Raw genomic sequence first — 13,569 nt, forward strand, 5'->3', positions numbered from 1 at the left:
TGACTGGTCTCATGTGGTTGTTTCTAATTAATGGCCAATCACAGTCAGCTGACTCAGACTCTCTGTCCGAGCCACAAGCCTTTGTTATCATTCTTCCTTTTTCTATTCTTAGCTATCCTTGTGATGAAATCCTTTCTTCTATTCTTTTAGTATAGTTTTAATATAATATATATCATAAAATAATAAATCAGCCTTCTGAACCATGGAGTCAGATCCTCGTCTCTTCCCTCATCCTCGGACCCCTGTGATCACGGTCACAGAAGTTGATTTCTCACTGAGCTTTCCCTCTCTCTGCAGAGTCCTGGGAGCTGTGGGAGGCGTGCAGCAGCAGCAGGATGGAGAGCAAGCCAGCAGTGAATGGCCAGGCTGTCCCCGGGGAAGTCGTGTCAGGGACAAACCACTTGTGCCAGGACGTGATGCCGCGCAAGCAGCAAAAGGCAGCTGGCAGGGACGCGGGGCCGGATGCTCCCGGGGAGCCCTTGGAGACGGCTGGCAGCATTGCAGGCGTGTATGTAGAGGCTTCAAAGAGGATAATGAGCTTCTATGAGGCCACCAGAGAGCATCTACTGAGCCTGGATTCGGCCCTGAGCCTCCTGGAGGCGCAGGCAGCCACGGGCTCCATCTCCGACCCGCTGAGGAGCCGCCGTGTGCCCGTGGCAGAGGCCGTGAGGATGGGGCTGGTGGGGCTGGAGCTGAAGGAGAGGCTGCTCTCGGCTGACAGAGCTGCTACTGGCTTCCTGGACCCCTACACTGAGGAGAAAATCTCCCTGTACCAGGCCATGCAGAAGGAGCTGGTGGGGAGGGAGCAGGGCCTCCGCCTGCTCCAGGCCCAGGTGGCGACCGGAGGCGTCATCGACCCGGCCACCGGCGGGCGGCTCGCGGCAGGGGCGGCCTGTGACCGGGGGTGTCTGGATGAGGAGATGAGCCAGCTCGCCTCCGACCCCGGCACTGAGGAGAGCAGGGTGTTCCTTGACCCCAGCACCATGGAGAAGGTCACTTACTCGGAGCTGAGGAAGAGGTGCGTCGTGGATCCGGCCTCAGGCTTCCTCCTCTTGCCGCTGCAGATCACATTCCCGGGGCTGGCAGGGAGGGTGAGCAGCAGGGACCTGATGGACTCTGGCATCATCAGCCCCGACGTGTTCCGAGGCCTCGAGGAGGGCAGCGTGTCTGCCCAGGAGGTGGCAGAGAATGACATTGTCCAGCACTTCCTGCGCGGGATGAGGAGCGTGGCGGGGGTTGTCCTGCCTTCCGGGGAGCAGAAGAGCCTTTACCAGGCGCTGAGGGAGCATCTCCTGGTGCCTGGCGCTGCTCTCATGCTCCTGCAAGTCCAGGCCTCCACCGGCAGCCTGACAGACCCCCTGAAGAACAAAAGCTACTCCGTGGATGAGGCTGTCAGGGTTGGTCTCGGTGGCCCAGAGCTTTACGAGAAGCTGTCCTCAGCTGAGAAAGCCATCACTGGGTACAGGGACCCGCCACCGGGGAAATGCTCTCCCTGTTCCAAGCCATCAGGAAGGGCTTTGTTCCCAGGGATCACGGCCTCTGCCTCCTGGAGGCTCAGCTGGCCACCGGGGGGGTCATCGCCCCGGGCAGGCACCTGCGTGTCCCCATGGAGACAGCCTGCGAGTGGGGGCACATGGACGAGGCCACCAGGCAGCTCCTGTCCAGCCCTCCTGAGGACACCAAGGGGTTCTTTGACCCCGGCTCCAAGGAGAAGCTGAGCTACGCAGAGCTGCTCCAGCGCTGCGTCACCGACCCCAGCACGGGGCTCCTGCTGCTGCCGCTCCCTGGGGATGGCAGCGAAGGGACCCAGGGGACACTCGGCTTCTTCGACCACAGGACCCAGACAGCTCTGGAGAACACGCAGGTGCCCGTTGCTGTGGGGAAATTCAAAGGCAGGCCGGTGTCTCTGTGGAAACTGCTCTTCTCTGACTACATGCAGGGCGAGCAAAGAGCTGCGCTGGCTCAGCAGTTCCTGGCAGGAGTGCTCTCCCTGCAAGCGCTGGGAGAGGCCGTCAGAGCCGCTGTTGAGGAAAATGCTGCCACTGCTAACGTCACCTTCAAGGGCCTGAGGGAGCAGGTGACGGCTGACCAGCTCCTGAGCTCAGAAATCATCAACAAAGACTTGTTCAAGAAACTCAAGGAGGGAGAAACGTCGGCCAAAGAGGTGGTGGGCATGGACACCGTCAGGAAGTACCTGCAGGGCACGGGCAGCATCGGGGGGCTGCTGCTCCCCGACTCCCAGGAGAAGATCAGCATCTACCAGGCAAAGCGCAAGGGACTCCTCAGGCCGGGAACGTCTCTGATCCTCCTGGAGGCACAGGCTGCCACGGGGTTCGTCATCGACCCCGCTGCCAACAAGAGGTACTCCGTGGACGAGGCCTTACGAGCAAACGTCATCGGCCCGGATGTGTACGACAAGCTGCTGGCGGCGGAGAAATCTGTCACTGGCTACCGAGATCCTTACTCAGGGGCTAAGATCTCCCTGTTCCAGGCCATGCAGAAGGATCTCATCGTCAGGGACCACGGCATCCGCCTGCTGGAGGCCCAGATCGCCACCGGCGGCATCATCGACCCCGTCAACAGCCACCGCATCCCCGTGGAGGTGGCCTACAAGCGTGGCTACTTCGACAAGAAGATGAATTTAATCCTCTCCGACCCTGGCGACGACACCAAGGGCTTCTTCGACCCCAACACCCACGAGAACCTGACGTACCTGCAGCTGAAGGAGAAATGCATCACCGAGCCCTCCACGGGGCTCTGCCTCCTCCCTCTGAACAGCAGGAAGAGGCAGTTTGTGGACGAGGCCACCAGGCAGGTGTTCAGGAGCTCCTGGCTGCCCGTCAGGTTTGGGCGCTTGCGGGGGGAGAAGGTCTCGGTGTGGGACCTGCTGAACTCCGAGTACTTCAGCGAGGGGAGGCGCCGGGAGATTTTCAACCACTTCCAACTGAGGAAGCTCAGCCTGGAGCAAATCCGGCTCATGCTGGAGGAGGAGATGAAGAAATGGGCCCCCATCAAGTTCCCGGCCATGAGAGGCAACGTCAGTGCTTACCACCTGATGGAAACCGGTGTCATTGACAGGGCCCTGTTTGAGCAGGTGCTGGAGGGGTCCATCACCCCAGAACAAGTCCTGCACATGGACTCTGTCAAGAAGTACCTCTATGGCTCGGGCAGCATCGGGGGGATCGTGCTCCAGCCATCCAACCAGAGAATGAGCATTTATGAGGCCATGAAGCAGAACATCGTGGTGCCGGGAGTGGCCCTGCCCCTGCTGGAGGCCCAGGCTGCCACGGGCTTCATCATTGACCCCGTGAACAAGCAGAAGCTCTGTGTGGATGAGGCCGTCAAGGAGGGAGTCATTGGGCCAGATGTCCACGAGAAGCTGCAGCAGGCAGAAGGGGCCGTGACGGGCTATAAAGACCCTTTCACAGGCAAGAAGATCCCCCTTTTCCAGGCCATGAAGAAGGGCCTGATCGCGGACAAGCAGGCCATGCAGCTGATGGAGGTGCAGATGGCCACAGGAGGCATCATTGACCCAACATGCGGCCACCACATCCCCCAGGAGTCGGCCCAGCAGCGAGGCTGCCTGGATGAGGACACCAGCAAGGCCCTCTCCCAGCCCAGCGATGACCACAGGGTGTTCTGCCTCCCAGACAGCAAAGAGAGCGTGACCTACGCTGAGCTCATCCAGCACTGCCAGAAGGACGACGTCTCCGGCTTCCACCTGCTGCCTCTGGCACAGACAGCTGCTCCTGCCTACACCGATGAGCAAATCCAACGGATCTTCAAGGAAACCATGGTGAAGGAGAAAGGAGTCTCCCTCTGGGAGCTCGTGCACTCGGGGTATTTCACCGAGGAGCAGAGGAACGACTTTGTGGAGAAGTTCCGGTCGGAGGAGCTGTCGCTGGAGCAGCTGGTGGCTCTGGTGCTCAGGTTGGTGGGGGAGATGGAGATGAAAGCCAGGACCCAGATCTCCCTGGAAGGCCTGAGGGGCAGTGTCCCTGTGGTCTGGCTGCTGGACACGGGCATCATTTCCCAGAAGACGTTTGAAGAACTGGCTCAGGGTGTAAGAACTCCCGAGGAAGTGGCTGAAATGGAGAGCGTAAAGAGGTACTTGCAGGGCACAGGCAGCATTGCTGGGGTCTTCATAGAGGCATCCAAACAGAAGATGAGCTTCTATGACGCCATGAAAAACAACCTCCTCCTCCCTGGGGCTGCTCTGAGGCTGCTCGAGGCTCAGGCAGCCACAGGGTACCTGACTGACCCTGCCACAAACCGGAGGCTCAGCGTGAGGGACGCCGTGAGAGCGGCCGTTGTTGGAGAGGAGCTCTCTGAGAAACTCCTTCAGGCTGAGAGGGCTGTGACGGGCTACACAGACCCCTACACCGGGGGCTCCATCTCCATGTGCCAAGCGCTCAGGAAGGAGCTCATCCCCCTGGCAGAGGCCGTGCCCTTGCTGGAGGCCCAGCTGGCCACGGGAGGGGTGGTTGATCCCATCCACCACCTCCACCTGCCGCTCCAGGCTGCCTGCAGGTACGGCTTCTACGACGAGGGCCTGAACCAAACCCTCTCTCAGCTGGATGACAGCACCAAGAGCTTTTTTGACCCAAACACCAAGGAGAACGTGACCTACCAGCAGCTGAAGGATCGGTGCATTCGTGATGCCGAGTCGGGTCTGTGGCTCCTCCCTCTGTCAGAAAATGCGATGTTCTGCGTGGACGAGCAGACCATGAAGGTGCTGAAATCTGTGACTGTTTGTGTCAACGTGGGGCGTTTCAAAGGACAGACCATGTCCGTCTGGGACCTCCTCAACTCCGAATACTTCTCAGACAGCCAGAGAAGAGAGCTGGTGCAAAAGTACAAGGATGAGAAGGCTGAAGTGCTGCAGGAAATCACCACAATTATCACCACAATCATCCAAGAGACTGAGGCACAGGGCAAGAAGTTCGCATTCAAGGGCCTGAGGAAAAGAGTTTCTGCCAGTGACCTCTTCCAGTCCCAGCTGATCGACAAAAAAACCCTCGACGAGCTCAACCAGGGGAAGAAAACAGTCAAAGAAGTGACTGAAATGGAGTCTGTCCGCAGGTACCTGGAGGGCACTAATTTCATAGCAGGGGTCCTTATCCAGCCAAGCAATGAGAAGATGAGCATCTACCAGGCCATGTGGAAGGGCATCCTGAGGCCAGGGACCGCCCTGGTGCTGCTGGAGGCGCAGGCAGCCACCGGCTACATCATCGACCCTGAGAAAAACAAGAAGTTTTCGGTGGAGGAAGCGTTAGAGGCGGGTCTGATTGGAGGGGAGATTTTTGAAAAGCTGCTCTGTGCTGAGAGAGCCGTGACGGGCTACACGGACCCCTACACCAAAGCCCCCATGTCCCTGTTCGAAGCCATGAACCAAGGGCTGATTGTGAAGAGCCACGGCATCCGCCTGCTGGAGGCCCAGATTGCCACCGGCGGCATCATCGACCCCGTGCACAGCCACCGTGTCCCCGTGGAGGTGGCCTACAAGCGTGGCTACTTCAACCAGGAGATGAACCAGATCCTGTCCGACCCCAGCGATGACACCAAGGGCTTCTTCGACCCCAACACCCACGAGAACCTCACGTATATGCAGCTCCTGGAGAGATGTGTCCAAGACACAGACACGGGGCTGTACATGCTGCAGGTTGTAAAGGAAGGAGGAAAGTACTTCTACATTGATGAGTCCACAAAGCAGGCTTTGCGCTCAAAGCCCCTTCAGGTGAAAGTTGGAAAGTTTAAGGACCAAACCGTTTCTGTCTGGGAAGTCCTCTGCTCTCACTACATCTCAGAGCAGAAAAGGAAAGAGCTGGTGATGCAGTACAAAAGCAAAAACCTAGCGCTGGAAGAGCTGATATCCCTCATCTTAAAAATCATCGAGGACACAGAGCGAAGAGGAGAAGCCCTCAAGGTCAAAGGACTGCGGGGCGAGGTGTCGGTGTCAGAATTGTTCAACTCTGAGATAATTGACAAGAAAACTCTGGATCAGCTGCAGGACGGGAGTCTCACCCTTGCGAGCCTCACAAAGAGGGACACCATCCAAAGGTACCTGGACGGCACTGGGTGCATCGCCGGGGTTCTCCTCCCTCTGAGGAAGGAGGTGATGAGCATCTACCAGGCGCTGAAGAAAGGCCTCCTCACAGAGCAGTGTGCCCTGGGGCTGCTGGAGGCACAGGCGGCCACCGGCTTCCTGGTGGACCCCCGGAGCCACCAGAAGCTCTCTGTGGACGAGGCCGTGTCCTCTGGGCTGGTGGGCAGTGAGCTGTACGAGCAGCTGCTGTCAGCAGAGAAAGCCGTGACGGGATACACAGACCCTCAAACAGGCAGTAAAATATCTCTCTTCCAGGCTGTGAGGCAGAAGACAATAGTCAGGGATCAGGGCATCCGCCTGCTCGAGGCCCAGCTCGCCACTGGTGGCATCGTTGACCCGTGGCACGGCCACCGCCTGCCCCTGGAGGTGGCCTACAAGCGCGGGCACCTGGACGAGGACATGTTCCTCCTGCTTTCGGATCCAGATCACGGCAGCAAAGGCTTCATAGATCCCAACACTCAGGAGAAGATCAGTTACAGCCAGCTCCTGCAGAGGTGTGCCAAAGACAGGGAGAGCGGCCTGTACCTGCTGCAGGTGCTGGAAAAGGAAGGCGACTATTTCTACATTGATGAGCAAACCAAAAACGCCCTGCTGTGCACCAAGGTCCAGGTGCCTGTGGGAAAATACAAGGGACAGGTGCTATCGCTGTGGGAGCTCCTCTGCTCCGAGTACATCACAGAAGAGAAGAGGAAAGAACTGGTGAAAAAGTACAAAGCGGAATCCCAACACATTGTGCAAGGAATCATTGAGACAATACTGAAGATCATCAGGGAAAAAGAAGAGGACAGGAGCGATGTCTGGTTCCAGGGAATTCGACAGCAAATCACAGCATCAGAGCTGCTCAGTGCACAAATAATTACAGAGGAAACAATAGAAAAACTCCAAAAAGGAAAAGAGACGGCACAAGAGATAGCAAAAATGGACAGTGTGAGGAGGTACCTTGAGGGAACCGGGAGCATCGCCGGCGTGCTGGTGCCCTCCAAGGTTGAGCCAGGCAAGATGGAGAAGATGAGCATCTACCAGGCCATGTGGAAGGGTGTGCTGAGGCAGGGCACGGCACTGGTGCTGCTGGAGGCCCAGGCGGCCACCGGCTTCATCGTTGATCCAGTAAAGAACAAGAAGGTCTCTGTAGATGAGGCCGTGTCCTCTGGGCTGGTGGGCAGTGAACTGAAAAACAAACTTCTGAGTGCCGAGAGAGCTGTGACGGGCTACACTCACCCCTACACAGGACAAAAGATGTCCCTGTTCCAGGCCATGAAAAAGGATCTCATCGTCAGGGAGCATGGCATCCGCCTGCTGGAGGCCCAGATCGCCACCGGCGGCATCATCGACCCCGTGCACAGCCACCGCCTGCCCGTGGAGGTGGCCTACAAGCGTGGCTACTTCGACCAGGAGATGAGCCAGATCCTGTCCGACCCTGGCGACGACACCAAGGGCTTCTTCGACCCCAACACCCATGAGAACCTGACCTACCTGCAGCTGCTGCGCGCCGCGCGTGCCGACCCGACACGGGGCTGCTGATGCTGCAGCTGATGGACAAGGGCTCCGTGCTCTACCAGCTGAGCGAGGATGCCCGCAGAGCCCTGCAGGCTGCCCGCACCACGCTGGCTGTGGGGCTCTTCCAGGGCCAGAGCGTCACCGTCTGGGAGCTCCTCTTCTCTGGCTACGTCCCCGAGCACCGGCGCCAGGACCTCCTGCGGCAGTACAAGGCGGGGACGGTCACCATTGCACAGATGATCGACGTCCTCACGGCCATCGTCACCAGGGCTGAGGCCCAGGGCCACGGTGCCAATGGGGACCCCAAGGCCACAGAGAAGGAGATCCTGCCTGAACCCATCCAGAACGGCAGTGCCTCAAACTCCCAGAAGGAGCAGGAACAGAAGCAGAAGAAGGAGCAGGAGCAGGAGCTGGAGCGGTCCCTCAAGTCGCACACGGTGGAGGTCTCGGCCGGCGGCTTCCACGGCAGGAAGGTGTCCCTGTGGGAGCTGCTCTTCTCCAAGTTCGTGGCAGAGGCCAAGCGCCAGGAGCTGCTGGGGCGGCTGCGGGCCGGGAGCCTGGCGCTGGAAAGCGCTGGCCACGCTGCTCACCCTCCTGGTGGAGGAGGCGGCGCGCGCGGCAGCAGCGTGAAATTCACGGGCCTCAGGAGGCAGGTGAGCGCCTCGACCTGCTGGACTCGGGCATCATCGACACGGGCACGCTGGCCGAGCTGGTGCAGGGCGCCAGGACGGTGCAGGAGGTGACGCAGATGGCCTCGGTCAAGCGCTACCTGGACGGCACGGGCGTCATCGCCGGCGTGCTGGTGCCCTCCAAGGCCGAGCCAAGCAGGATGGAGAAGATGAGCATCTACCAGGCCATGTGGAAGGGCGTGCTGAGGCAGGGCACGGCGCTGGTGCTGCTGGAGGCACAGGCGGCCACCGGCTTCCTGGTGGACCCGGTCAAGAACCAGAAGCTCTCAGTGGACGAGGCCGTGTCCTCTGGGCTGGTGGGCAAGGAGCTGCACGAGAAGCTGCTGTCGGCGGAGCGGGCCGTGACGGGCTACTCTGACCCCTACACGGGGGACAAGATCTCCCTGTTCCAGGCCATGAAGAAGGAGCTGATCGTCAGGGAGCACGGCATCCGCCTGCTGGAGGCCCAGATCGCCACCGGCGGCATCATCGACCCCGTGCACAGCCACCGCCTGCCCGTGGAGGTGGCCTACAAGCGTGGCTACTTCGACCAGGAGATGAGCCAGATCCTGTCCGACCCTGGCGACGACACCAAGGGCTTCTTCGACCCCAACACCCATGAGAACCTGACCTACCTGCAGCTGCTGCGCCGCCTGCGTCCGACCGGACACGGGGCTGCTGATGCTGCAGCTGATGGACAAGGGCTCCGTGCTCTACCAGCTGAGCGAGGATGCCCGCAGAGCCCTGCAGGCCGCCCGCACCACGCTGGCTGTGGGGCTCTTCCAGGGCCAGAGCGTCACCGTCTGGGAGCTCCTCTTCTCCGGCTACGTCCCCGAGCACCGGCGCCAGGACCTCCTGCGCGGCAGTACAAGGCGGGACGGTCACCATTGCACAGATGATCGACGTCCTCACGGCCATCGTCACCAGGGCTGAGGCCCAGGGCCACAGTGCCAATGGGGACCCCAAGGCCACAGAGAAGGAGATCCTGCCTGAACCCATCCAGAACGGCAGCGCCTCAAACTCCCAGAAGGAGCAGGAACAGAAGCAGAAGGAGCAGGAGCAGGAGCAGGAGCAGGAGCTGGAGCGCTCCCTCAAGTCGCACACAGTGGAGGTCTCGGCCGGCGGCTTCCACGGCAGGAAGGTGTCCCTGTGGGAGCTGCTCTTCTCCAAGTTCGTGGCAGAGGCCAAGCGCCAGGAGCTGCTGGGGCGGCTGCGGGCCGGAGCCTGGCGCTGGCCGAGCTGGCCACGCTGCTCACCCTCCTGGTGGAGGAGGCGGGCGCAGCGGCAGCAGCGTGAAATTCACGGGCCTCAGGAGGCAGGTGAGCGCCTCGGACCTGCTGGACTCGGGCATCATCGACACGGGCACGCTGGCCGAGCTGGTGCAGGGCGCCAGGACGGTGCAGGAGGTGACGCAGATGGCCTCGGTCAAGCGCTACCTGGACGGCACGGGTGTCATCGCCGGCGTGCTGGTGCCCTCCAAGGCCGAGCCAAGCAGGATGGAGAAGATGAGCATCTACCAGGCCATGTGGAAGGGCGTGCTGAGGCAGGGCACGGCGCTGGTGCTGCTGGAGGCACAGGCGGCCACCGGCTTCCTGGTGGACCCGGTCAAGAACCAGAAGCTCTCAGTGGACGAGGCCGTGTCCTCTGGGCTGGTGGGCAAGGAGCTGCACGAGAAGCTGCTGTCGGCGGAGCGGGCCGTGACGGGCTACTCTGACCCCTACACGGGGGACAAGATCTCCCTGTTCCAGGCCATGAAGAAGGAGCTGATTGTCAAAGAGCACGGCATCCGCCTGCTGGAGGCCCAGATCGCCACCGGCGGCATCATCGACCCCGTGCACAGCCACCGCCTGCCCGTGGAGGTGGCCTACAAGCGTGGCTACTTCGACCAGGAGATGAGCCAGATCCTGTCCGACCCTGGCGACGACACCAAGGGCTTCTTCGACCCCAACACGCACGAGAACCTGACCTACCTGCAGCTGCTGCGCCGCTGCGTGCCCGACCCGGACACGGGGCTGCTGATGCTGCAGCTGATGGACAAGGGCTCCGTGCTCTACCAGCTGAGCGAGGATGCCCGCAGAGCCCTGCAGGCCGCCCGCACCACGCTGGCCGTGGGGCTCTTCCAGGGCCAGAGCGTCACCGTCTGGGAGCTCCTCTTCTCTGGCTACGTCCCCGAGCACCGGCGCCAGGACCTCCTGCGGCAGTACAAGGCGGGGACGGTCACCATTGCACAGATGATCGACGTCCTCACGGCCATCGTCACCAGGGCTGAGGCCCAGGGCCACGGTGCCAATGGGGACCCCAAGGCCACAGAGAAGGAGATCCTGCCTGAACCCATCCAGAACGGCAGCGCCTCAAACTCCCAGAAGGAGCAGGAACAGAAGCAGAAGAAGGAGCAGGAGCAGGAGCTGGAGCGGTCCCTCAAGTCGCACACGGTGGAGGTCTCGGCCGGCGGCTTCCACGGCAGGAAGGTGTCCCTGTGGGAGCTGCTCTTCTCCAAGTTCGTGGCAGAGGCCAAGCGCCAGGAGCTGCTGGGGCGGCTGCGGGCCGGGAGCCTGGCGCTGGCCGAGCTGGCCACGCTGCTCACCCTCCTGGTGGAGGAGGCGGCGCAGCGCGGCAGCAGCGTGAAATTCACGGGCCTCAGGAGGCAGGTGAGCGCCTCGGACCTGCTGGACTCGGGCATCATCGACACGGGCACGCTGGCCGAGCTGGTGCAGGGCGCCAGGACGGTGCAGGAGGTGACGCAGATGGCCTCGGTCAAGCGCTACCTGGACGGCACGGGCGTCATCGCCGGCGTGCTGGTGCCCTCCAAGGCCGAGCCAAGCAGGATGGAGAAGATGAGCATCTACCAGGCCATGTGGAAGGGCGTGCTGAGGCAGGGCACGGCGCTGGTGCTGCTGGAGGCACAGGCGGCCACCGGCTTCCTGGTGGACCCGGTCAAGAACCAGAAGCTCTCAGTGGACGAGGCCGTGTCCTCTGGGCTGGTGGGCAAGGAGCTGCACGAGAAGCTGCTGTCGGCGGAGCGGGCCGTGACGGGCTACTCTGACCCCTACACGGGGGACAAGATCTCCCTGTTCCAGGCCATGAAGAAGGAGCTGATCGTCAGGGAGCACGGCATCCGCCTGCTGGAGGCCCAGATCGCCACCGGCGGCATCATCGACCCCGTGCACAGCCACCGCCTGCCCGTGGAGGTGGCCTACAAGCGTGGCTACTTCGACCAGGAGATGAGCCAGATCCTGTCCGACCCTGGCGACGACACCAAGGGCTTCTTCGACCCCAACACCCATGAGAACCTGACCTACCTGCAGCTGCTGCGCCGCTGCGTGCCTGACCCGGACACGGGGCTGCTGATGCTGCAGCTGATGGACAAGGGCTCCGTGCTCTACCAGCTGAGCGAGGATGCCCGCAGAGCCCTGCAGGCCGCCCGCACCACGCTGGCTGTGGGGCTCTTCCAGGGCCAGAGCGTCACCGTCTGGGAGCTCCTCTTCTCCGGCTACGTCCCCGAGCACCGGCGCCAGGACCTCCTGCGGCAGTACAAGGCGGGGACGGTCACCATTGCACAGATGATCGACGTCCTCACGGCCATCGTCACCAGGGCTGAGGCCCAGGGCCACAGTGCCAATGGGGACCCCAAGGCCACAGAGAAGGAGATCCTGCCTGAACCCATCCAGAACGGCAGTGCCTCAAACTCCCAGAAGGAGCAGGAACAGAAGCAGAAGGAGCAGGAGCAGGAGCAGGAGCTGGAGCGGTCCCTCAAGTCGCACACGGTGGAGGTCTCGGCAGGTGGCTTCCACGGCAGGAAGGTGTCCCTGTGGGAGCTGCTCTTCTCCAAGTTCGTGGCAGAGGCCAAGCGCCAGGAGCTGCTGGGGCGGCTGCGGGCCGGGAGCCTGGCGCTGGCCGAGCTGGCCACGCTGCTCACCCTCCTGGTGGAGGAGGCGGCGCAGCGCGGCAGCAGCGTGAAATTCACGGGCCTCAGGAGGCAGGTGAGCGCCTCGGACCTGCTGGACTCGGGCATCATCGACACGGGCACGCTGGCCGAGCTGGTGCAGGGCGCCAGGACGGTGCAGGAGGTGACGCAGATGGCCTCGGTCAAGCGCTACCTGGACGGCACGGGCGTCATCGCTGGCGTGCTGGTGCCCTCCAAGGCCGAGCCAAGCAGGATGGAGAAGATGAGCATCTACCAGGCCATGTGGAAGGGCGTGCTGAGGCAGGGCACGGCGCTGGTGCTGCTGGAGGCACAGGCGGCCACCGGCTTCCTGGTGGACCCGGTCAAGAACCAGAAGCTCTCAGTGGACGAGGCCGTGTCCTCTGGGCTGGTGGGCAAGGAGCTGCACGAGAAGCTGCTGTCGGCGGAGCGGGCCGTGACGGGCTACTCTGACCCCTACACGGGGGACAAGATCTCCCTGTTCCAGGCCATGAAGAAGGAGCTGATTGTCAAAGAGCACGGCATCCGCCTGCTGGAGGCCCAGATCGCCACCGGCGGCATCATCGACCCCGTGCACAGCCACCGCCTGCCCGTGGAGGTGGCCTACAAGCGCGGCTACTTCGACCAGGAGATGAGCCAGATCCTGTCCGACCCCGGCGATGACACCAAGGGCTTCTTCGACCCCAACACGCACGAGAACCTGACCTACCTGCAGCTGCTGCGCCGCTGCGTGCCTGACCCGGACACGGGGCTTTATTTCCTCAATATTGTCAGAAAATAATTGCAAAACCTTTTTTATTTTTTCCTTCTTTTCCTTGGTGAATATGTTGCTATTGTGAATAATTCTTTTGCTTCTGGTTCTTGTCTTTCTTTTTCTAAATATTTTTTTACCATTTATGACCCCAGTGAGGGAATTTCCTTCGTGATCTCTTTTCTTTACCACCAGAACCCACATCAGGTGCAGCTTTGAAGTGCCTCCCCCTGGGCAGTGTTGTTGCACTGCATTGTTCCTCTTTTCTTGGTTGCCTTTCAGGAACAGAGGAGGCAGCCTGGGTTATCTCAGGACATTCTGGTGAAGTATGTCATCCTCATTTTCCTCACCCAGGTGTGACTGCAGGTCTTTGTTCCGTATGGGTGCTGCCGCAAGTGGTATTTTTATTCTCTGCCTCTCCTTCCCTGCATATGCCAGCTATTTTCCCCCGAAGCTTTGCAGGATTACATTCAGGTTGCAGGTTTTCAAGCCAGGACAGCGTGCCGAGCAGATTTCTGCGTGGGCAGGATGCCAGGCTTGCGTTGGGTGTCACTGGCGTGGGACACATCATCTGTGTTTGCTCTCCGTGCCCCAGCCTGTCCTGCCTTTCCGGGGCTGTCTGGAG

General features: G+C 61.1%; 1 protein-coding gene across 1 annotated transcript; it reads left to right on the forward strand.

Moving 5' to 3' along the window:
* Window positions 1-416: 416 nt before the first annotated feature.
* On the forward strand, window positions 417-13,304 carry LOC115913037 (epiplakin-like). Its single transcript, XM_030964896.1, has 8 exons — window positions 417-794; window positions 834-1,459; window positions 1,528-2,869; window positions 3,806-6,640; window positions 6,890-7,078; window positions 9,753-11,946; window positions 12,052-12,962; window positions 13,227-13,304. The coding sequence occupies exons 1-8, from the start codon at window positions 417-419 to the stop codon at window positions 13,302-13,304; spliced, it is 8,553 nt and encodes a 2,850-aa protein (XP_030820756.1).
* The last annotated feature ends 265 nt before the right edge of the window (window positions 13,305-13,569 follow it).

This window comes from Camarhynchus parvulus, chromosome 2 (genome assembly GCF_901933205.1).
Source record: "Camarhynchus parvulus chromosome 2, STF_HiC, whole genome shotgun sequence".
Taxonomy (NCBI): Eukaryota; Metazoa; Chordata; class Aves; order Passeriformes; family Thraupidae; genus Camarhynchus; species Camarhynchus parvulus.